This window comes from Meriones unguiculatus, chromosome 2, assembly GCF_030254825.1.
Source record: "Meriones unguiculatus strain TT.TT164.6M chromosome 2, Bangor_MerUng_6.1, whole genome shotgun sequence".
In the NCBI taxonomy this organism is placed as follows: Eukaryota; Metazoa; Chordata; class Mammalia; order Rodentia; family Muridae; genus Meriones; species Meriones unguiculatus.
The window spans coordinates 152,592,264-152,614,755 of record NC_083350.1 but is presented as its reverse complement, the minus strand read 5'-3'; the positions used below and the strand labels follow the sequence as shown (position 1 = coordinate 152,614,755).

At 35.9% G+C, this 22,492-nt stretch overlaps 1 protein-coding gene across 1 annotated transcript in view; it reads right to left on the bottom strand.

Moving 5' to 3' along the window:
- Positions 1–13,258: 13,258 nt before the first annotated feature.
- The window catches only part of Pcdh10 (protocadherin 10), a 61,601-nt gene continuing 52,367 nt past the window's right edge, over positions 13,259–22,492 (bottom strand). The window contains exon 5 of the mRNA XM_060378279.1: positions 13,259–16,172. Coding sequence (XP_060234262.1) covers positions 16,102–16,172 — 71 coding nt within the window. The 3' untranslated portion in view covers positions 13,259–16,101. The remainder of the gene's footprint in view (positions 16,173–22,492) is intronic.

The window sequence follows — 22,492 nt, the reverse complement described above, 5'->3', positions numbered from 1 at the left end:
AATAAACTGTAATTAAAAAAACAAAATAATTATTAAAAAGAAGATTAAATTCATAAAATTTAAAACACTTTTTGATGGTACTGGTGATTAGACTCAGAACCTTACATCGACAGGCCAGGACTCTACCACTGAACTACAGCCCAGACTTTCATCTCAGCATCACATTAGGTTTTACCTCCTGCCATTCATACTACCAGCTGGTGCATGAATTTTACTATTGAGAGGGGAGATTTTAAATGTGTTTGTAGAATAGAGAGAGCACATATATACACAAAATTTAAAAGAATGTGCTATTCTGTTTGCACAGAAAGTGGCAATTTAAAAAACTTTGTGTCTTGCGTAACAATATTTTTTCATCATTATGTTTTCCTGTACCTAGACATATCTATTCTGTGGCGGTGGCAGTAAAAAATATTCAACTGTGGCTAAATACCTGGAAGACAGAACTAAGTACAGGACTTTAGGATAGTCATCCTAGGATTCCTTGACTCTGCTGCATCTGGTTTTGTGGTGACAAACAGTATCAAGGAGTTGTAGGCCAAAACTACTGCACAATAGGCAGCAGAGGGAGTAGAAACAGGTAAAGAGATGTGATTCTGAAGAGTCTGTTCCCAGTGACCTACTTCACCTTTCTAGGCTATAGGAGAGGGACTGGGAGAAGCAAGGAAAAGAAACTGCAGTGAGAGTGAGATATAGGAGAGGAAAATAAATGAAAATGAAAAAAAAAATAAAAAATAAACAAAACACTTTTTGATGGTACTGGTGATTAGACTCAGAACCTTACATCGACAGGCCAGGACTCCACCACTGAACTGCAGCCCAGGCTTTCATCCCAGCATCCCATTAGGTTTTACCTCCTGCCATTCATACCACCAGCTGGGATTAACACCTTCAACCTTCTTATGATTTCAGCAACATTTAAAATGTAAATCATAACACAAAATGGTCTTGCACCTATTTATCACTGAACTTGTGGCTGTGGTTCTTACAATATGAATTTGGAAAGTTCTAAACTAAATCTCTCATCTCAGGACTATGCGCATCACTTTTTGCCTGCAATGGATTACTCTGTGTTAAATAGCCAAATGTGGGCTTTTCTTCCTTCCTTCTTCCTTCCTTGATTGCTTGCTTTTTGAAACACAACCCTATAATCAAGAATTTTATTGTAAGAATATAACTTTTAAAACACTGTGGAAATTACTCAATAAAAAAGCTAAAAAGTAATCGATCTTCAACAAATGTAATTACTGAGAAAGCTTCAAGCAAGAGTGAGGGATGGGCTGTACATAAACTTGTGAAGATTAAAATCCCTGGGAATGTTGAAATGCCAATCTCCATTGCAAATCCTCCTTATTGTAAAGCACCATTGACCCAATATTACTTTGTACCTCAAGTTCTACCTCACTCAGAATTTCAAGACTTTGAAACCTCATTTATGTCTTCAAGAAGAGCACAGGGTACCGTTGGGGAACTCAGAAAGGAATGAAGGTTCTCACTAGAAGTACTCAAGGATGATTCTTCTAGGTTTGGACCTACACTAGGAAATCATTTTCTCCCACCTGACATAAGGAGAGAAGATAGCTCTGTCCTAATTCTTCACAATTAGGGGGAAGCCTCCCAAAGCAGGAGAGATGGGACGTGAGGTCTGTTGAGCTGAAGTTTCTCATACATAACTGAACATCTCAGTCGTAATCTACAGACTCCCGGAGTGACAGGCTGTTGACAACAACACAGAAGCAGGAGGTTTTACCAGGGCTGCCACTTTGTCATTTTGGAAGTTGGTTCGCAGGGCAAGCATGAGATAAAATATCACAGATCCACCAAATCCAGGAGTCGCTGATCCTCAAAGATTCATTATAGTCACAAAGAAAGTACCAAAACCAAATGATGAGCAGAGACTATTTAAAACAAACAAAAATCTTAATAATCCGAAAAATTAAGCTTTACATTTATTTGTTTGTTTGTTTATTATTTTTCATGTGCTTAACCTCCTACTTTTCTGCCAGTGACTGAGGAGGAATTTGTATGTGCCAGACATGTGTTTCTACTGTCAAGATGCAGCCTCATCCCAGAAATAATGTTTCACTATGGCTTTCCAGAGGTGTGACTTAACAGCTTTCCAAACTCATCAGTTGAGCAAATGAGAAATTTTTACCCTGAACAAAATTGATATTAGGCCAATTAAAATTTCTCCTTTGCATTAAGACAAAAAAAAATCATAAAATTACTTTCAGAATGTGCTGCTTGGAGCAAAATTTGTCTGTGTGGCTATCTTAAACATTTGTGTTTACAAAACTTTACTTTATTAAAGAATGGAGAGGGGTTAAGGGATTTAGCTCAGCCAGTGGTAGAGTGCTTGCCTAGCAAGCACAACGCCCTGGGTTCAGTCCTCAGCTCTGGAAAAAAAAATAAATAAATAATGGAGAACTGTCAAATGGTGATTTTTTTTTTACATTTATATTGTAGATCTTACAAGGAAATAAAAGACAATTTGATGTTTTGTTTCTTCTGATCATTAAAATATAAAAGAAAAAATTAAAAGTAGTGAACTTTAAAAAAAATATATTGTAGGCCTATGAATTTTCTCCATGGGATTTTTTTTTTTGGTTATTTAAAAAACAGATTATTTCATTAAAGATAACTAAATCACACTGTGAACACACAATTACAAAGACTTGGAAAGCTATCTAGATATCCATTTTCCTCCAAAGTCAATTTGTCTCTGCTTTTACAACATGCCAGGAAAAAAAAAAAAGCATTACTTCTTGGATTAATGTAGAACACCAACCTGAATTGAGCAGCTTCATTCACAAATCCCTTCAACTTATATTAATCTAAAGCATTCTCAACACTGAAATGATGCTACACTCCTGAGATTGAAAAAAAAAAAAAAAAAACAAAAAAAAGAAAGAAACAAAGAAAGAAAATGGATCTTTATAGTTCATGACATTGAGCACACTGCTGTCAGACCGAACTCTGGAAATAGAAAATCTTTTCCTACTTATTCAGATGAACATTGAAACAAATCTCAAAATGTGGTCTCTGGATGCTTCGAAAAGTCTAGGCTTCATTCGGAGCACAACTTGTATATAAGAATAGGGCCTGTACATCTAACAGCCAAATGAATTCTTATAGTTTTTTATTCATCTAATTTATTCTGTTATATTTATTTTAATTCATCAAGATATTGCTGTCTTATCTGAACATTAATGAAGGATGTATAGTGAAGGCTCCACCCAACACTTTTGATAGGAGCCTACAACATTACTACTTCTCAAGTATGACAGAGATTGTCGACTCAGAATTACTGGAGTTTCATTTCTACTTTGCAATCCCTGCTTAATATGTTCTCCATAAATAAAGACTAAAAACTCTTCTCAACTTCCTCCCATGTTTTTGAGCACATCTCAAACAAATGCAATCATCTTTTCTTCCTCATCCTTATTTATGATGGCTCTGGGTTTCCTCACTCAGGATGATGTTTTCTAGTTCCACCCATTTACCTGCAATTTTTATGGTTTCCTTGTTTTTAATAGATGAGTGGTATCCCTGCTCAGATAAGTCATGCTTGTTATGTAGAGGAATTGCTGTCTCCTGTGAGGTGAAAGTAGAGACTCAGTTCCCTAAAGCTGGCTCTAAGAAATGGATTTATGACTTTGATAAATCTTTGGAACAATAAAAACTTATGTGGTACAGGTAAATCCACAACAAGCAAGAGCCCATGAGAGATTTCAGTTTCAAGATACCTTGGGTTTGGATTTAAACATAGGTTATAAATGAACAGCCGCACTATTGCTTGAGTTAGGACAAATCATGAGAGTGAAAGCAATCCCATGACAATGAATATTGATGATATTGAAAGATGTGTTTTGTACTTAGGATATATTGGATTCAGTTTTATACTGAGAAAACAAAATCTCTGGAAAGAATGAAGATGAGAAGGAGTGATTTGAGAAAGCAACATGCCCAAGCTGGTAGTCAGCTATGGGTGCATAGATTAGCAATGAAATTTAATAATTAAGCATCTCTTTGCATTCTTAAATACACTCATTAACTTGCCCAAGTTCAACTTCAAACCTCTTAAGATATATGTTTTCATTTTTTTATGGTAAGGAAAGACCTGAGCAATAAAAAAATGACAAGAATTTTCCATTTTTATGTATTCTAAATTATTTCTCTGAACTTGAATATCATTCCTGAAAGAAATGGAAAAAGTTTAAAATAAGACAGGCTTTCATTTTAAGCTTGAGAAAGTGTTAATGCTCTAGCATTAACTGGGAGAGGGCTTCTTAGGTATTCCTCTGAGGAGATTACTGTGGGATATTTAATTGATGTGGGAAGACCTGTCACTATGTAGTGGGGGGGAGGGTGGCATTTTCTGTGTGGGATCCTAGACTCTATCAGTGGACACCAAGAGCGGAGCAGAATGCTTTCAACATCTCTCTCTTCTTCCTTAGTATGGATCCTTTCTCACTGCTGCTTCGCCTTCCTGTCTTCTTGAATTCACTGGCAGATGGACTACACCCTGAAACTGAGCTGAAATAAGTCCTTTCTCCCTTAGGTAGCTTTCTTGTGGTATTTTACCATAACAATAGAAGGAGAAACAGAAGAATGTGTGGCATTGTATAAAGATTCTTTTCTTCAATGATATGTAAAGGTGGAATGAAATAAGTTTTAAAAACACTTAGACTTCTTGATAAGAGACAAAAGTTAACTAAAAATGTCAGTAAGACTACAGAATGTCTTTATAACAATTTCTCCCAGAAATTTTTATATTTTAAAATGTGTTTCTGTTGGCTTAATATCCACTGTTTTCTGAATTGGGGAGACACATAATAGCCACGTGTGTGTATAAAATTTAAAAACATTATTAGATTATCTATATTATTATTTTTACCAGTGTGCATATATATCTGCTTCTCTCCATAAAGATGTTATTTTTCAATCCACTTTCAATTAAGAGTCAGTAATGAATACAATTCATCAGTGTCCGAGTTCTTACTGGCCTTGCTTGCATGACAATTGATTACTAATAATCTGTTTTAAAATAGTTATTTTTCACACATCTTTGAGGGAAAACAGATATTCTTTGTGTGATTTTTTTAAAAAAACTTTGATTTTCTATCTAGATGACTGAGTACGTACTTAAATATAATCTATATGTGAGAGGATATCAATTATGAGTACACACACACACACACAAACAAACTCAATGTGATCACCGTGGGCAATAGTAACAGGCTACAAATTCTCCAAATGTAACTTTGTATGTCTTAGAAATTTTTTTCTTTCTTTGCATATCATTAGAATTAAAATATACTAAAGTGTCAAGTAAAAATAAAGTCTATGCCTTTATTCATCACAGTTTATTTAAAGTACTAAAACTTTTCCTAGAACATTTAAATGAATTGGAAGTTGTTTTGTCTGCATATGGAGATAAAAGATATTTCATTTTATGTTCTTTTCTTTTTAGTATGCATCTCTTCTTTTTTATTGAGATTACATTTTTTTCCTTATACAATATATGCTGATTATCATTTAAACACTCCCCCACTCCTCCCAGTTCCTCCCCACTTTCACTCCCCTCTAGCTCTCCTCCATTTCTGTCTCTCAATAGAAAACAACAGCATCTTTCAGATATATCCCCAGGAGTGGTATAGCTGGGTCTTTTTTTTTTTTTTTTTTTTTTTTTTTTAGTGTGCTTCTTTTAAAAAGGCCGAGGATCTGGCTTGCTTCCATGTATGTGGACCTATCTGCATTGCCCCCGTGGCACGCCTGGGTTGGCTACCCAGAGGCTATTTAAGCTGTGGGCTGGCTTTCCCCGGGGTCCGAGGATTGTTCAATGTTCCTGAATAAACTGCATTGAAAAAAAAAGAAACCTCAAGGAACTTCTCGGATCACCAAAAAAAAAAAAAAAAAAAAAAAAAATATATATATATATATATATTATTCATGTTATTGTTATTATTATTATTATTATTATTTATTACAACTTATTCACTTTATATCCCTGTTGTCTATCCTTGATTTTGAGGTGTAATTTGTGCCTAGTGGAAGGAGGGATCCTCTTTTTCCATTCATTCTGCTACTCCATGTCTTTTTTTATTGGGACATTGAAACCACTAATATTGAGATTACATCCATGACCTATAATTCGTAATTCCTATTACTTTGTTGTGGTTGTTGTTGTTAGTGGTGTGTGTGTATGAATGTATTTGTGTGTGTGTTGGGGGTTGTTTCCCTTCTTTTGATTTTGCTGCTCTGAGATTAGATAACATCCATAGAGTGGAGGATTTCTTCTAGCACCTTCTGTGTGGTTTGGTTTGTAGATACATAGTGTTTAACTTTGATGTTCTCATATTATATCTTATTTTTCCATCCATAGTAACTGAAATTTTTGCTGGGCTAATTATTTGGGGTGGCATCTGTGTTCTCTTAGAGTCTTCATCACATCTCTCTGGGCCCTTTTTGCTTTTAGGTTCTCCACTGAGTTAACAAGTATAGTTCTGCCTCTGTATGTTACTTGGTCTTTTTCCCTTGAAGCTCGTATTATTCTTTCTTTGTTCTGTATGTTTAATGTTTTGATTATTATGTGGTGAGGGTATTTTCTTTTCTGGCCCAATCTAGTTGTTGTTCTGTAAGCTTCTTGTACCTTTACAGGCATCTCAAGTTAGGAAATTTTTCTAATATGATTTTGTTGAAAACATTTTCTGGGCTTTTGAGATAGGATTCTTTTTCTTCCTCCTTTATATCTATTCTTATAGTATCCCAGATTTCCTGAATGTTTTGTGTTTGGAGATTTTTAGGTTTAACATTAATTTTTATCGATGTATCAATTTCTTTTATCATATCATCATGCCTGGGATTCTCATTTCATTTCTTTTATTCTGTTAAAGAAGCTTGCCTTTATCGTTTTTGTTCAGTTCCCTAAATTGTTCGTATACAGAATTACCTTGCTTTGGGTTTTCTTTATTGATCTTATTTCCAATATCAAGTCTTACTCAGAATACTGTTTGTGTTTTCTTTGAAGGATTTATTCATTTCCTCTTTAAGTACCACTGTCGTCATCATAAAGGCTATTTTAAGGTCTTTTTCTTCTGTATCACCTATGTTGCAATATTTAGGAATTGTTGTAGTAGGATGGCTGAGTTCCGGTGGAAAAATATTGCTCTGCCTGTTGTTAATTGTATTTTTATACTGTTGTCTCAACATCTGAGTTTGGGGTGTTTAAAGGAATAGTTGCTGATTTGTGGGTTGTCTTTGTTGAGTTAGTGCTTTGTCCCTTGTTTCTCTTCCCCTGGCCTGCTCAGCTGGTGTGTTCACAAGGAATGCCTGCTGGTGTTGGATGCTGGGGTGACTTGCGGACTAGATGTTTGGAGAAGAAAGTCTTTGTGATCTTTTGGGATGAGGTCAGAGAGGAAAGGGTGACCACACCAGGCTTTCTGCTACAGAGATAATGATGAGACTTAGGAGATAAGGTATAGTGAACAGTAGGAGATATGTGGGTTTCCCTTAAGCCTATTTGTTGCCCTGGAATGATCAGCCCTTGGGTTAGTAGGGGTTGCCTGCTGGAGTTGGGGTCTGAGAAATAGAAACACGTGAGGACATGAAGATTAGAAGGGGAAGATCTGTAGGGTCCACAAGAGGTGGAAGCAGGGAGGCCTCCAATGGTGTTCTGCTACAGAGTTGGGTATGAAACTTGGGAACTGAATCTGGAGGAACAGGAAGAGAAAAGGTCTGTGGGCAACACACCTGGCTTTTTTGACAGTTTTTCAGGGTGTGTCTGATGGAGTTGGGGCTGGGAAACATTGACTGGTGGGGACATTTAGGAGGTTTTGGATCCACAAGAGATGTGGGCCCAGGGAAAGAAAGGTTGCAACTAGTGTTCTGTTGCACTGCTAGAGATGAGACTAGGGGTAAGAGTACTAGGGAACCTTAATTTTATTTTCATTGGAGCTTTACAAAACTTTGTTAAAATTATTTTTAGTAACCGTCATCAATTTACAAGTAATTTCTTTGCTAAATACCAATTTGTAAGATGGGATTTTGAAGTATGTTATTTATTTTTCTACAGGCATAATGTCACAAATGTGTTCCCAAGTCTCTTCACCACAACATAATGGTAATTAGTTCTGAAGCAGTCAAAAACTTATTGTTGATAGATTAAAAAAATTAGAAAAGTCAGTATGAATACTTCAGTTCCTTGAACATATGTGTACTGGGTAATCTAAAGACATGGTACTCATTCATAAAAGTATGTTCAGATGTTGTATTAATAGGAAACTCCATTTTATACATGGAGTATAATAGGTAATAAATACCTGTAATATTTTTTGAAAAATGAAATGCAACTAAGTATTAAAATTAAGATTTTAAGATGCTTTAATATACTTACAATTGTAGTCACATTGGATTCCCTTCTTTAGTCCCTTACTATTAAATTGTTAACTCATTAAAAAGATTCTAAAATCTACCTACTTATCTTTTTATCATTTCACAAAATCATTTCAACTAAAAAAATAAAAGAGAGATCACAGGAGTCATTAAGCTGTAGAAATTACTGTGTTATTTGGCTCTTAGACACTAGTAATTTCTAAGTTTGGTGATAGGCACTAAAAATATGTGTGTAGCTACTTATTAAGTTACAGTGTAGAAAGAGATGTCCACAGTTCCCCAGTCACGTTTAAAGTATGATGGCTGATACACTAATGTTTGTGAGCCAGTGTCCTAGTTCCATTTCTTTTGCTCTGAAAAAAATATCCTGACAAAAAGGAATGGGTTTATTCATTTTACAATGCCAGCTTACATTCCATCAAGTTGAGAAAGTAAAGGCAAACACTCCTTCCCCTGTTTAGGTCCCTTCTAAGGAAATAGCCCACACAGGACTGGATGAGTTAACAGTCAAGACAATCCCACAAGAATGCTCACAGACAACTTGGTCTAGATAATTCCTCAATTGTTCCTCTTTTTCCAGGTGATTCTAGTTTAAAGTACATTGACATTGGAAATTAACAATAACAGTGGGTGATTCACGATTTGAACTCACATGCATAGATTTTAAATCCACGCCATTGAAATGATTTCTTGTAAAACAGAGGCAGTCTGACTTCTGTACTGACCCAATGTCTGCATTTTGTAAAGTGATGCCTTAAGGATATTAGCTTTTCTTTGCTAGTAATACCAAAAACCCACTAAAGCAGAGTTTACAAATCTCAGGAAAAACAGTGGGAGAACTGATGACTGAATCATCTCACTTCCTGTATTATTCTTCTAAGCATATTTAATGTACTACAGAAAACTAATACTTATATCATTTGACATAAAAATGTCAAATGTAATATAAATTTTATATGTACTGACCCATGAATTGCATCAATGAATAATACAAAGAGAGAAATTCAAGTAGTAGTCATAAATTACAAAAAGAAAAGAAGAAGAGAAAGAAAAGAAAGCCAAAGCATTATTAGTTACTTTTAGATGTATGTGTGTATGTGTGTTCTTGTGTGAATGAATAGATACACAAGCATTTATGAGCAAGTACACAGAAGCTTGAAGTTGACCTGGGGTACTCTGTTTGTTTGTTTTGTTTGTTTGTTTCTTCTTGAGACAGGGTCTCTCTACATTGCCCTGGTTGTCCTAGAAATCAATATGTAACAGGTTGGATTGGTCTACACAGAAATTCATCTTCCTCTAACTCCAAGCGATGGTATTAAAAGTATGTGCCAGCAAACCTGACATAGGTGCCTTCACTTGTTGAGACATTGTCTCTTACTGACCTCAGAATTTACCAAATCTAGGTAGTGTAAGTAGAAAGATCCTCTGTATGTGCCTTCCAAAGCCTACAATTACTACTGGCTGCCACACAAACCTGGTTTTTGATGGGTTTCTGCGGATCAGAACTCAGATTCTTCACATTTGCACAACAAGCACTTTATCTGCTGAGCCACTTGCCCAAACCCACAATTTAGGGGATTTAGCTCAGTGGTAGAGCACAAGGCCCTGGGTTCGGTCCTCAGCTCTGGAAAAATAAAATTAAATAAAATATTAATAAAAAAATAATGAAAGTACTGGGGGAGAAAAAAAAATCACCAAAATATATTATATGAAATGATAAAATGTTTTTTCAAACGACTGCCTACAGATTGGGAAAGAATCTTCACTAACCCTTTATCTGACAGAGGACCAATATCCAGTATATACAAAGAACTAAAGAAGCTGAAAAGCAGCAATCCAAGTAATCCAATTAAAAAATGGGGAACAGAGCTAAACAGAGAATTCTCAACAGAGGAATATCGAATGGCAGAAAAACACTTAAAGAAATGCTCATCCTCACTAGCCATCAGGGAAATGCAAATCAAAACGACCCTGAGATATCACCTTACACCCATCAGAATGGCCAAAATGAAAAACTCAAGTGATAACACATGCTGGAGAGGTTGTGGAGAAAGGGGAACCCTCCTCCACTGCTGGTGGGAATGTAAACTGGTACAACCACTCTGGAAAGCTATCTGGCGCTTCCTAAGACAAATAGGAATAGTGCTTCCTCCAGACCCAGCTATACCACTGCTAGGTATATACCCAAAGTTTGTTCAAGTACACAAAAAGGACACTTGCTCAACCATTTTTATAGCAGCTCTATTTGTAATAGCCAGAACCTGGAAACAACCCAGATGTCCATCAACGGTGGAATGGGTACAGAAATTGTGGTATTTTTATACAATGGAATACTACTCAGCAATCAAAAAGGAGGAAATCATGAAATTTGCAGGCAAATGGTGGGATCTAGAAAAGATCATTCTGAGTGAAATATCCCAGAAGGAGAAAGACAAACGTGGGATATACTCACTTATATAGACCTATAAGATATGATAAACATAATGAAATCTATACACCTAAAAAAGATAATCAATTGAGCGGACATGGGGTAAGATGATCAATCCTCGTTTAGAAAGACAGATGGGATGTGCATTGAACATATGACAGGAGTCTACTGAGCGCATCTGAAAGACTCTAACTAGCAGTGTTTTCAAAGCAAAGACTCATGACCAAACCTTTGGCAGAGTACAGGGAATCATAAGAAAGAAGGGGAATTAGTCTGATGGGGAAAGGATAGGAGCTCCACAAGGACCAAATATATCTGGGCACAGGGTCTTTTCTGAGACTGACATTCAACCAAGGACCATGTATGGATATAACCTAGAACCTCCACTCAGATGTTGCCTGTGATAGCTCAGTAACCAATTGGTTTCCCAAAGTGAGGGGAACGAGGACTATTTCTAACAGGAACTCAATGACTGGCTCTTTGGTCTCCCCACCCCCGAAGGGAGGAGCAGTCCTGTTAGGCCACAGAGGAGGGCTTTGCAGCCAGTCCTGAAGATACCTGATAAAACAGGATCAGATGAATGGAAAGGAGGTCCCCCCTATCAGTGGACTTGGAAAGGGGCACGGTGGAGATGAGGGAGGGAGGGAGGGATTGGGAGGGAATGAGGGATCGGGACACGGCTGGGATACAGAGTTAATAAAATGTAACTGATAAAAAAAATAAATAAATAAAAAGAAAAAAATGTTTTTTCAATTAAAAATGACTAATTCAATTAAAATAGAATTAATTCAATTAAATAAAAATATATTAACCTAGGCCCTGTAATAGTTTCATACCCTAGGTCTGACATGCATAAAATTTGTAATTTGTTGCCTTCTTGCATATCAGCTGGTATTTGTCACACAACTTTATTCCTCAAGGCCCAATTTTCTTTATCTGCAAAGTAAGTGGAATGGTACATAAACATTTCCCGAAATATGGATTTTATTACTCTCATTTTGGGATGCCAATTTTGAACAAAAATATTTTTATGGTCAGTGGTTTGGAATATGAGCTAAAATATTATTAAACAAGATTGTTTTTTTGTTAAAAGACTCCCTAGAGACTGTTAACATGATAGTAATTGTAAATCTCACAGAAACTGATATAACATGCAATGTCCTTTGAAAATGCAGTTTCCTGTATTTTCTCCCACCATAAGTTATTGGAAGTTAGGCTTTGGTAACATACCTTGTGATGCTTAAACAAGGAGATCTCCAACTTTCATCTTATCCTTATATATTCTACTATTGACTTTTCCTGAGGAGGAATAAATTCCTGTTCACTCTACACACAGCACTCAAAACTACCCAAAGAGGTGATTCACTCAAGTATTGCTTAGTAAACCAATTAATTTATTGTAATTTCTTAGAAGAAGAGATGATTCCAAGGTTGTGCATCATGGAAATGTCCACCATGGTGAACAAGGAAGCTGTGTCCCTGGAGCTTCCTACCCAGTTTGCAGGCAGATGTTTTGGAGAGGTTCCTTTCCCCAGCAATTTTTTTTAATGATTTCATAACTTTTAGATATAACCTTGTTAATCTTGTCAGTTTTTTAGTTTTCTGATCCTTGTAAATTCCATTAACTTCCTGGGACATCATGAGCCCACCTTTCCTTTCAAGAAAACATTATGTCCAAATATATCTGGGCACAGGGTTCTTTCCTGAGACTGATTCTCCAACCAAGGACCATGCATGGAGATAACTTAGAACCCCTGCACAGAAGTAGCCCATGGCAGCTCATTATCCAAGTGGGTTTCCTAGTAAGGAGAACAGGGACTGTCTCTGACATGAACTCAGTGGCTGGCTTTTTGACACCCCCTCCCCCAAGGGAGGAGCAGTCTTGCTAGGCCACAAAGGACATTGCAACCAGTCCTGGTGAGACCTGGTAAGCTAGGATCAGATGGAAGGGGAGGAGGACCTCCCCTATCCTTAGAGAGGTGCAGGGAGGAGATGAAGAAGAGAGAGTGGAATTGGGAGGGAATGGGGGAGCTACAGCTGAGATACAAAGGAAATAAACTGCAATTAATATAAAAATTTTTAATTAAAAAAAGAAAATATGTCAATTTAGGGAAAAAACTATTGACTATACTATCAGCTACAAAAAATAGGTACATAATTTTCTATGCTATTTTTATACTGTATAACATAAGCACTCAATATAGAAAGAGTTTCTGTCATGGATATAATAAAGGCTTATAATTTAATTTATCCTTAAACTCTTCTCATCATTCCTATTAGTTGTAACACAAGTTCTGAATAAATCACCCATCTCTACAGTTATGGTGTAGGGGATTTATGCCTCTGAAATAATTTCTTTTTAAAATTCAGAACCTCTATTTTGGACCATTCTAATGAAAAAAATTACTTGGTGAAGTGCTCCATTTTATCTTCATCTTTAAGCTGAAAAAAAAAAAAAAAAAGACAATAGCTACACACAGATTTAGGTCACTTCCAAGCTCCAATGTTCACCAGGCTTATCATTAAGAAATAAGCTTACGTGTCTCAGCTTGTCATTTGTTAATGTGTGAATGAGTTCTCTTTCATGTAAGTGATGAGAAATAGAGAACAATGTTTGCCCCAGAAGGTCCGCTCAGACAGCACTAGCTTTCTTCATAATGATTTATAGTTTGTTTTAAAGACCATTCCAACCTGCTTTGTTTGTTTTTTGCTTTACTATGGAGTCGCATAAAGACCCACTGCAGATATTTGTGCTTCTATCATATTTTAACAAAATACCATCAATTATAACACTTATCCGAAGAATTAGAAGAAATGATTTCTACATTTTATTGGGTTATTAGGAAACTTGTAGGATTTCTTGTTTGGAGGATTTCTTTCCCTTTTTCTTACCTTGGTGTTGTTGTTCTGTTATTTTGTTTTGTTGGTTTCGTTTCCTGTTTTCACTTCTACCCAGAATGTCCATTCAATAAGGTTCCTAAATTAATTCATGGGATATTCCAGTCATAGAATTTAAAATCATTCTCCTCCTATTTAGTGTAGAGTGTTTTGTTGGATATCATCCCCCCAAAGAATTCTATGTAGGATTAAATTTAAATGAAGTGACTTATCTAAGTCTCGGAAGGACACATGTTTTTCATTCAGTACAAGCTTCAGGACTGCTGGAATCGTTCTGGGCTGCCTATTTCCTACTTGTTCGTTTAGTTGCCAAGCGTGGTTCTAAGCCCTGTGTGCACGTATTTATTAGTTCATCTCTGAAATATTTGGCATCTTAGAATGCCGTGTTGCCAAAATGACAGTTTCAGAGCAAATTGACGATTACGTTTTTTTCAAATACAACTTGAATTATCATCGTTTTCTTCCACACATATTTTGAAGATTAATAAGCGGAAGTTTTTGCAAGATACCAAAATGGGAAAACTCCCTGGCCTAGATTGAAAACATAACTATCACAGCCCATTACCATCTTAGTTCTCTGGGAATTGTCATTGGTTTCTAAGTATTTTTTTTTAATTTAGAATATTTACCCTCTATCTTCGAAATCAAAGATACTGAGTATCTCTGAATTCTGGAGACACCAGAATTTAGGACATGTTGCCTCAAAATCAAATTTTTCTTTTGTTAACCAGTTAAGGTGCTTTTTTTTTCATTCATTTATATAAGATAGAGTTTTATAAGAAGGCTTGTCATTTACATAAAAAAGAAAAGAGATTTTCTTATGTATAGCTAATTTTAAAAGACTAATTATGAGATCCACTTTACTGAAGGCGGTCAGGATAATTACAGAATATTAAAAGTTAACAGCACATACTCTTCAGATGAAGCCAGTTTCATGGAATCTGTTCTTAGTAAGTTAAGTGTTGACGGCAACTTTTTGACTTTACAGCCATATTGAGCTTCTTTTGCTCAATAAAGAGTGAAGGTACTTTAAATACTCTTCTTAAAGATGACATTTTATTTGAATTTTTGTGTAAATATGTTTTGCTTGCGTATATGTGTGTGCACTGTGTGAGTACCTGGTGACTAGGGATGCTAGAAGTAAGTATGTGGTTTCTTGGTCTTTGAATTTTGGAAAGTTGTAACCCTCCACGTGTCCACTGGGAACAGAATTGAAGTCCCCCACAATAGCAGTAAGTGCTCTAAATTGCTAAGGTATTTCTCTGTCCCTTTACCTTTAAATATTCTGGATGTATCTGTACTGGCCCAGGGAACATGTTTCCATGTGGAAGAAAACCCCTCGTTTGTTGCTGGGATCTGGAAATATTCACTCTTGCCATGTGAATATTCTATTGACTTCATGAAACGTGATGTCTATCATCTCTGGCATGACATATTGGGTAGATTACTCTTGTCTTATAACACTCTGTTTTATGATGGATTGTTCTGAAAAGAAGGTAAAGCTTTTGTTACACTAGGTTTCCTGTTTCGCTTCAGAGGCAGTCACGCTTTGGTTCTAAAAGAATAACAAATATGAATGGATGAGGCCATTCCTGGGCAGGATTCTCCTTCTAGGGAAATCAGTCTCTGGAGTTTAAGATTCTTCAATAATCTGTCAGAAACGGGCAGTGCTGTGTAGAGCTGTTCATTTCTATATCTCATTTTGGATTGATGTACACTCACTTTTATATCCTTCAGTTCGATATAGCATTTGGCCTTTCATGTTCTCAGTTTAAGCTACAGGGAATTTGAAGATATTTCAAAGTGTAATTATACCAATCTGCATATAAAAGGCTATATGTCCTACAGAGGGTCTTATAAAAAAGCAAACGCTTTCAAAGAAGAAAATTAGAAGTAATTCCCACAACTGAAAGTCACCAAAGTTAATGCATATTTCATTTGATGAGAACATTTTATTTTTGAAGCTAATATATTAATTCAGAAAATGATGGGGATTTTACGTGTGTGTTGTGTATGAGAGAAGTGATGAGGAGTAAAGTAGAAGTGAAAATTGAAGAGCAAAGCAAAGAACTAGCAAGTGCACATTATATATGTTGTTTGGAAAAATAGCCACACCACATCAGAAGAGCCAATGCTCATATTACTGTAACAGACAATGAATTTCTCAGTTATCTATTGTATTAGCTATCTATTGTTGCTAAAGAAGACTCTCAAGAAGACAGCAGCATAATCCTCCCATGTTTATCTCACAGTTTGTGTAGTTTGGAATTACTGCAGCTCAGTGAGTGCCTGGCTGAAGTCTGTCAGATTTGCTGCCGCGACGTTGTCTGGGGCTCAGTCTTCTCTGAAAGCTCAAGTTGAGAACTGGCTTCTGCGCTCAGTCATGTGGTTGTTTGCTTGCCTCCATCTTTAGGCAAGTGAGCATCTCCACGCAGCTGCATCCACAGCATTTCTGCAAGAAACAAAGAGCACAAGAAACAAAGAGACAGTATACAAGGAGCTTCTCAAAGGGGAATCCATAGATGCTGTTCTACTCTGAGGTCACAGGGATGGCCCCTGCCTCCTCCCACTGTGATTTCTTGTAGGTGGTTGTTATACTCTACCTCCATTCAAGAGAAAGCCTTGAATAACAGAAGCTTTCTCCCTTCCTGTGTATGTTCATTCAATGTTATTTTTAGTCTCTAAGAAAATGTGATTGACCTTTGAAAATGGAAGTCCTACAAAGGTTTTTGAACTAAAGGAACTTACAGTTTTTGAACAACCCTTCATCTGTATTTTTTCTAACATATCGCTCTTTAAATTAAACTTCTTAAATTCAGAAAGTTTCTTTACGTTTAAAATGATGAGAAAGTGACATAATTTTAAAAAAATGTTTTTATCCTTTGAGGGGTAAATTAGCATTTAGGAAACCTCACAAACATAATTGTGTGATTCTAAACCTAGCAGAGTACTTAGCAGAGAACTTGAGCAGCATATGGTTATCACAGTCCCAAACAGTAAACTGTATCTGTATGTGCCAATTCTTAATTACCAGCTCATTAACACGCAGGTGTCAATTGCTGGTGGCAAAGGCAATACCCACATGGCCTAGTTTCTGTCATGCACAGTGTAATTAAATTGACCTCCAGTGCTGAAGCTCTCTAGTTTCCTGTTACTATTTAGGCACTAATTCAGGTCCTAATCAAATCAAGACAATATAGCCGATAAAGCAATATAGTAAGAGAAAAATATACTATTCTTTGCTATTTTTAAAAACTGAATTATCATATGGAAATGTAACCTTAAAAAAAGTTCAGTAAATAATCACTAGTTCTAGACATAACGAACAGCAATGTACATCACACATACCGGGCAAAGGATAAAGTTTTTGCAAAAGAAAACAAAAAAATAAATAAATAAATTATACTAAAAATGACATTTAAGTAAATGAATTATATTTGGAATGGTTTTAATTGAATTGTTGATATGTAATGAAGATAATGCATTGTTTATTTTTACATTTTAACTAATAATTCAAAATGTAATTCTATCTCAAACATGTTATCATTTTCTAATAAAATCACTGACATAATAAACCTATATTAACAGGGATTTACAACTAAGGGCTCAAAGCAACAGGAGTTATGATTATCTCCTGATGGTCTACCATGAATTTTACAAGGTTTTGCTAGGCAGAGAGTTCATTTTCAAGCTTCGGGTTAAGAAAACAAGAGGCAAATTTTCCTATTAAAAATATCAACCCATCAGGAGCAATAAAAGAGAAAGGTGAGGAACCACCTCTTACGTTTGGGGAACTTTAAAGCATAACTGGATGTTCCTGACATCATATTTGTAACATTTAATTCTTAGTGACAAAAAGAGTGAGAAGAAAATACAAGATTGATTCCACAGAAAATTCCAAAGGCTCAGAAGTTGATCCAGCAAATTAGCTGAAGAATGAGAATGAAATTCAATCATAAGCAGGATCAAAAATGCCATTAGAAAGTCATTAGGCCTCACAGATGCCCTCATGTACCTGCACAGGTATGTGAGCAACTGTGCGTACTAGTTGGAAAAAAAACCTCCTTTTGGAGGTTAAACAGACAGTGCTTAGATTGGAAGACAGCAGGCAGAGTTTAATGTCTGATCGTCATAGAAGAAAAGTCCCCAGATTTCTTTTCCCAATTAACTTTCAGAGTACAACATTTTGTACTCTGAAAGTTAATTTCAGAGTACCCAAGATTATGCCTTTAGGCAGAAAATCTGAAAAAAAAATTTCAGAACATCTAACTTACTTAAGGAAAATATACGTAAACAAAGTAACATGAATTCTCTGATTAAATTATTCAGCTAAATGATTCTATAATACCTACATACTCGATAAACACTTCCTGCCAACAGTTTACCAATCAAATTTTATTGTAAAGATAGCCAAGTCCAAAATCTTAGATAAGCCAAGAAAATCTGTACCATTGTGTTACTTTACTTTATGTAACATTTTTTACCATGATTTTAAAAAAGAGACACTGTTCATTGAGGTGTCTCCCATCCATATATTCAGTTCAAATTTTGTTGTAAAATAGATGAGTTATACATATCTTTTCTTTCTTATTGGAATTATGCTCAAAATTTTATGTGCCAGAAAAAAATCTGTATCATGTGTTAACTCTATTTATCTAACATTTTTATTATAATTCCAAGAAGGAGACACTACTCATTAAGGTTTCTGTCATTCATACCTTCAGGTGACTATGAAAAGAGATTAAATATAGAAAAAGAGTTTAAATAAATGTATTGAAAAATATAAAAGAAAATTTCTTGGAATTAACATAATAAACATAACAATAAATGTTTAAGTCCAATGGAGGTTAGCCTATAAATATATCAGAAAATAAAAATTGCAACAAAAGATTAGAATATAAACACATAATAAAGTGAGTCAATCCTAAAAAGTAGACTTTGTTACCCTAGAAAGTAGACTTTTAACATAGGTTTGTTTTTTTTTTTTTTTCAAATAGCAATTAGTAAAGAAAGTTCAATCTCTAAATAGTATCTGTACTGAAGGGGAGCAAGCAAAGATAATGAAATAACAATTCAAGAAAACTTCCAAAATCTGAAAAGCTTATTTGATAGTCCAATGTATTTACCAAATTCCTTCAGCATAAATTAAAATAGATATATGTTTTAAATTAAAATAGATATATATTTCAAACTATATGATAGCATGAGCTTTTAGAACCTGACAATAAAGAGATCCTTCCATATGTTTACAAAAGAGTTAAGAACCCTTCAGAAAACATGATTTATGAAAACATTCTACTTCAGAAAACAACCTTTGACCCTTCTCAAACTCTCCCTTCTAAGAATGGAGAGTTAAGCACCTGGAGTGAATGGAGAGACAGGCAGCTCTGGTTCTCAGAAAGCTTGAGGACTAGTTGTTCAGGCCAGTCTATTGGCTCTGTCCTTATGCCATCAGATTCAAATGGTTCTTCTGACTATACAAGATTTTATCCTAGTTACCATTAACTATCAACTTGACATAGTGTTAGACAGGAAGAGAATCTCAACTAAGGGATTGCCTATATCAGATTGGACCATGGGCACGTCTGTGGAGACTGTCTTACTGATTGCTATTGACATAAAATGTCAATACTCACTGTGGGAGACACCATCCCTAAACAGGCATTCCTGGATTATATAAGGAAGCTATCCAAGCCAAGTGTGTTATGTGCAAGCTGAATTCCTCCATGCTTTTGTCTTGTTCTGGTTTGAGTTCTTGCCCTGATTTCTCTCACTGATGGATTGTATAAGCCAAATCACCCCTTTCCCCCCTTATTTGTGTTTTATCAGAACAATTTACCACTGTGACAGAAATAAAACCAGGACAGGTAGCAGAATTCCAAACCCAAGGCCATCCATAGCCCTACATGTCTATAAATGTCAATCTATCTCTGGATAAATCACTCTTAAGTAATGTTGCAGACAAGATACACTGTGGACAACATTTCTCCAACTGCTCAAACAAGTAAATTTTCCTATTATGTGACTGAGTCTCAAAATAAACAATGTAGTATGGCTGTGTGCTGACAGATGTGTTCAGCTCGAAGTGCACATGTGTGAATGTAGGAACTTTCAGTCTGCATGGTTTGCCTTCTGTTCCTTTCTACCTTACTTATTGAGACAGTCTGTAACCGAATCTATAACTAAATTCAGCTAGGCTGGCTGTAAAGTAAGCCCTGAGGATAGTTCATTTCTTCCATAGTGTTTGGATTACAGGTGTGCACCAACACTTTCATCTTAGTGCTGGGGATCAAACGTAGGTCCTCATGTTTGTGTCACAAGCACTTGTAAACTGAGCCATCTCCTTTGAATCAACAATGTTGAGCTCTTGAAAAGAGAATCAATTAAATTTAAAGTCCCACAAGATGCTAGACAGTTTAGATGGGATAAAGTATGACTTTCTTAGAGAATATTAACTTAACTTTTGGAGTGGGAGGTGAATCCTTCTTTGCTAGTTAGAGTTCTGCAGTACTATAAATCTATGTTTTCTGTATTTCTGTTTTCTATGCCAATGACACACATGTCTTTCAGTTTTCCTTGTTGTCAATGCCAGAGAATACCTATAAAATGCATATTTTTGAAGACTGTGTTTCAATGTCTCCTACTTTCTCTTGGCATGCACCTTTTCATCCCAGTGTGACATTGCTGCTTCTAGAAATTTCTGCTCATCTTCAAATTATAAAATCATGTCAAGGTTTTCAAGATCTTAGTATGGTATTAGAGTCAAGAGCCTTCAAACCTGGCATGGTTAAGGGGGCTTCCAACAGTACTGTGCCGTAGTTTACCTTCTCTCGGTAACTAGAACCTAGCCAAAAAGGTTTTATTTGTTTGCTTTGAATTGTTTAGTTTCTATCAGAAAGGGCTTGGCATAATCCTTTCATCTTGTTCAGAAATGCAATTGAAAGCCAATGTCTTGATCATCTGAGTTTAAGGAAGACAATGTCATTTTGTTCCTGAATTCAACCACAGTGACACTCTGTGTGCTGTTTTGTGTCCACCCAGATGTTATCAGAGTATGTGACTGACATCTTTCTCTTTTTCTCATCTGTCTATCCAACATCAGGTATATATGTTATCTGCTTCCATAACCTGAGAGAAGGGCTTCTGTACTAACTAATAATGTGAATGATTAGGAGTTTCAAGTACCCTTTCCATCCCTTCTAAAGTTTCTCTGTGTATTTCACTAAATCAAGTGAACTATGCTAAGCACTCTTACAAAAAGGTTATCTCCAATATTAAAACCTTCTATCTTAGAGGGAAGCTCATTGAGACACAGCATATTTACAAGAAAATAAAATAACAGTGTGTTCTAAGGCACAGGTTCTCAACCTGTGGGTTGTGACCTACACAGATCACATATCAGACATTTCCATTATAATCCACAACAGTGGAAAAAATTACAGTTATAAAGCAATTTTATGGGTGGAGGACACCGCAACTGGAGAAGCTGTATTAAAAGGTCACAGCATCAGGAAGTAGTTTTCAGCTACTGTTAAGGGATGGTGAAACACTTCATCTTGTAAGGAAACTTCTTAAGCCCAGGTAGTAAACAACTCAAAATGCTTCAGGAAGTTCCCTGAACTGAAAAAAAATTCCAAGAATCCCCCTTTTCTGAAGATTGCATTAGCAGCAGACACTGCTGAGAGCCATTCTGGAATAAGTAGAGACCCAACCCCTCCAGCCCCCCAAAAGCCTGGAAGAAACAGAGATCAATGGAAAGACATAGTAGGTATTAAGACCAACTGAGTCAACTGAGGACTCTTTCCCACTTTCTGAGCTTTCTTCAGGATGTACAGTACACTCCCGGTTTCCATCTTTTTTGAGCTACCACCCATGCTGAGATGGGCTGTGGTGATGAAACTGAGTCATTTCTGTTCCTGTTAAGTAACTCCTCACCCATATTCCTGTAAATGAGTCCAATAAAACTCATTCGTTCATGAAGTTGGATATTAGTGGTCTCTGAACTTAGGTCTATTAATTCCCTATCTGAAATGAGCTGACATCATCAATATTGCCACCCAACAATCTCAGTTGCTAGGGTGCATTAATTAAAATCGTGAGGTTTTTTTCTTAAGCCAGATTCTCAGACCTATTCTTGGTGACACAGCAGTTGTTCAGTATGGTTTCCCCGGGGAAGAGGCACTCTTGTTTATTTAACTCTCGATTTACTTATTCAATATCCATAACATGTGCCGTTAAGAGGAATAAAAATGTTCCTGAGAATATTTCATTTTAACATAACCCTGAATACCCAATATGGAAAATTTATTCTCACAGTTGAGCTTCTGGTTGAGAAACAAAATAGAAACACTTAAAACAAGTGTTGATACTGTAACTTATTTGTGTATGATCAAATACAGTTGCTCTTGATGTTTCAATGAGAAACAGACACAGAATAGAAAACTAGCTTGAAACAGGTTGAGAATTCAGAGGGAAGTCAATGAGCTTGATTAGCTGTGAAAGTTATGGTCAGATTCTTTGATAAGTTGACCAACATTTATCTTGTCTTTTTGTTCATAATATTAGGACATGGATAACAGCAACAAAGCTAAAATAATGTTTTTGTGCTAAATAATGTTCTGTGCTAAATAATGTTTTTGAGAAGAACTCACAAAGAAAACACACAAAAATGGTATCAACTTCTACTAAGTGCTACCAAAGGAGAGGTGAACTTAGATTCAAAAATATGAATAACTGATACTCTTAAAATATTTAATGAAAAAATATTTGAAC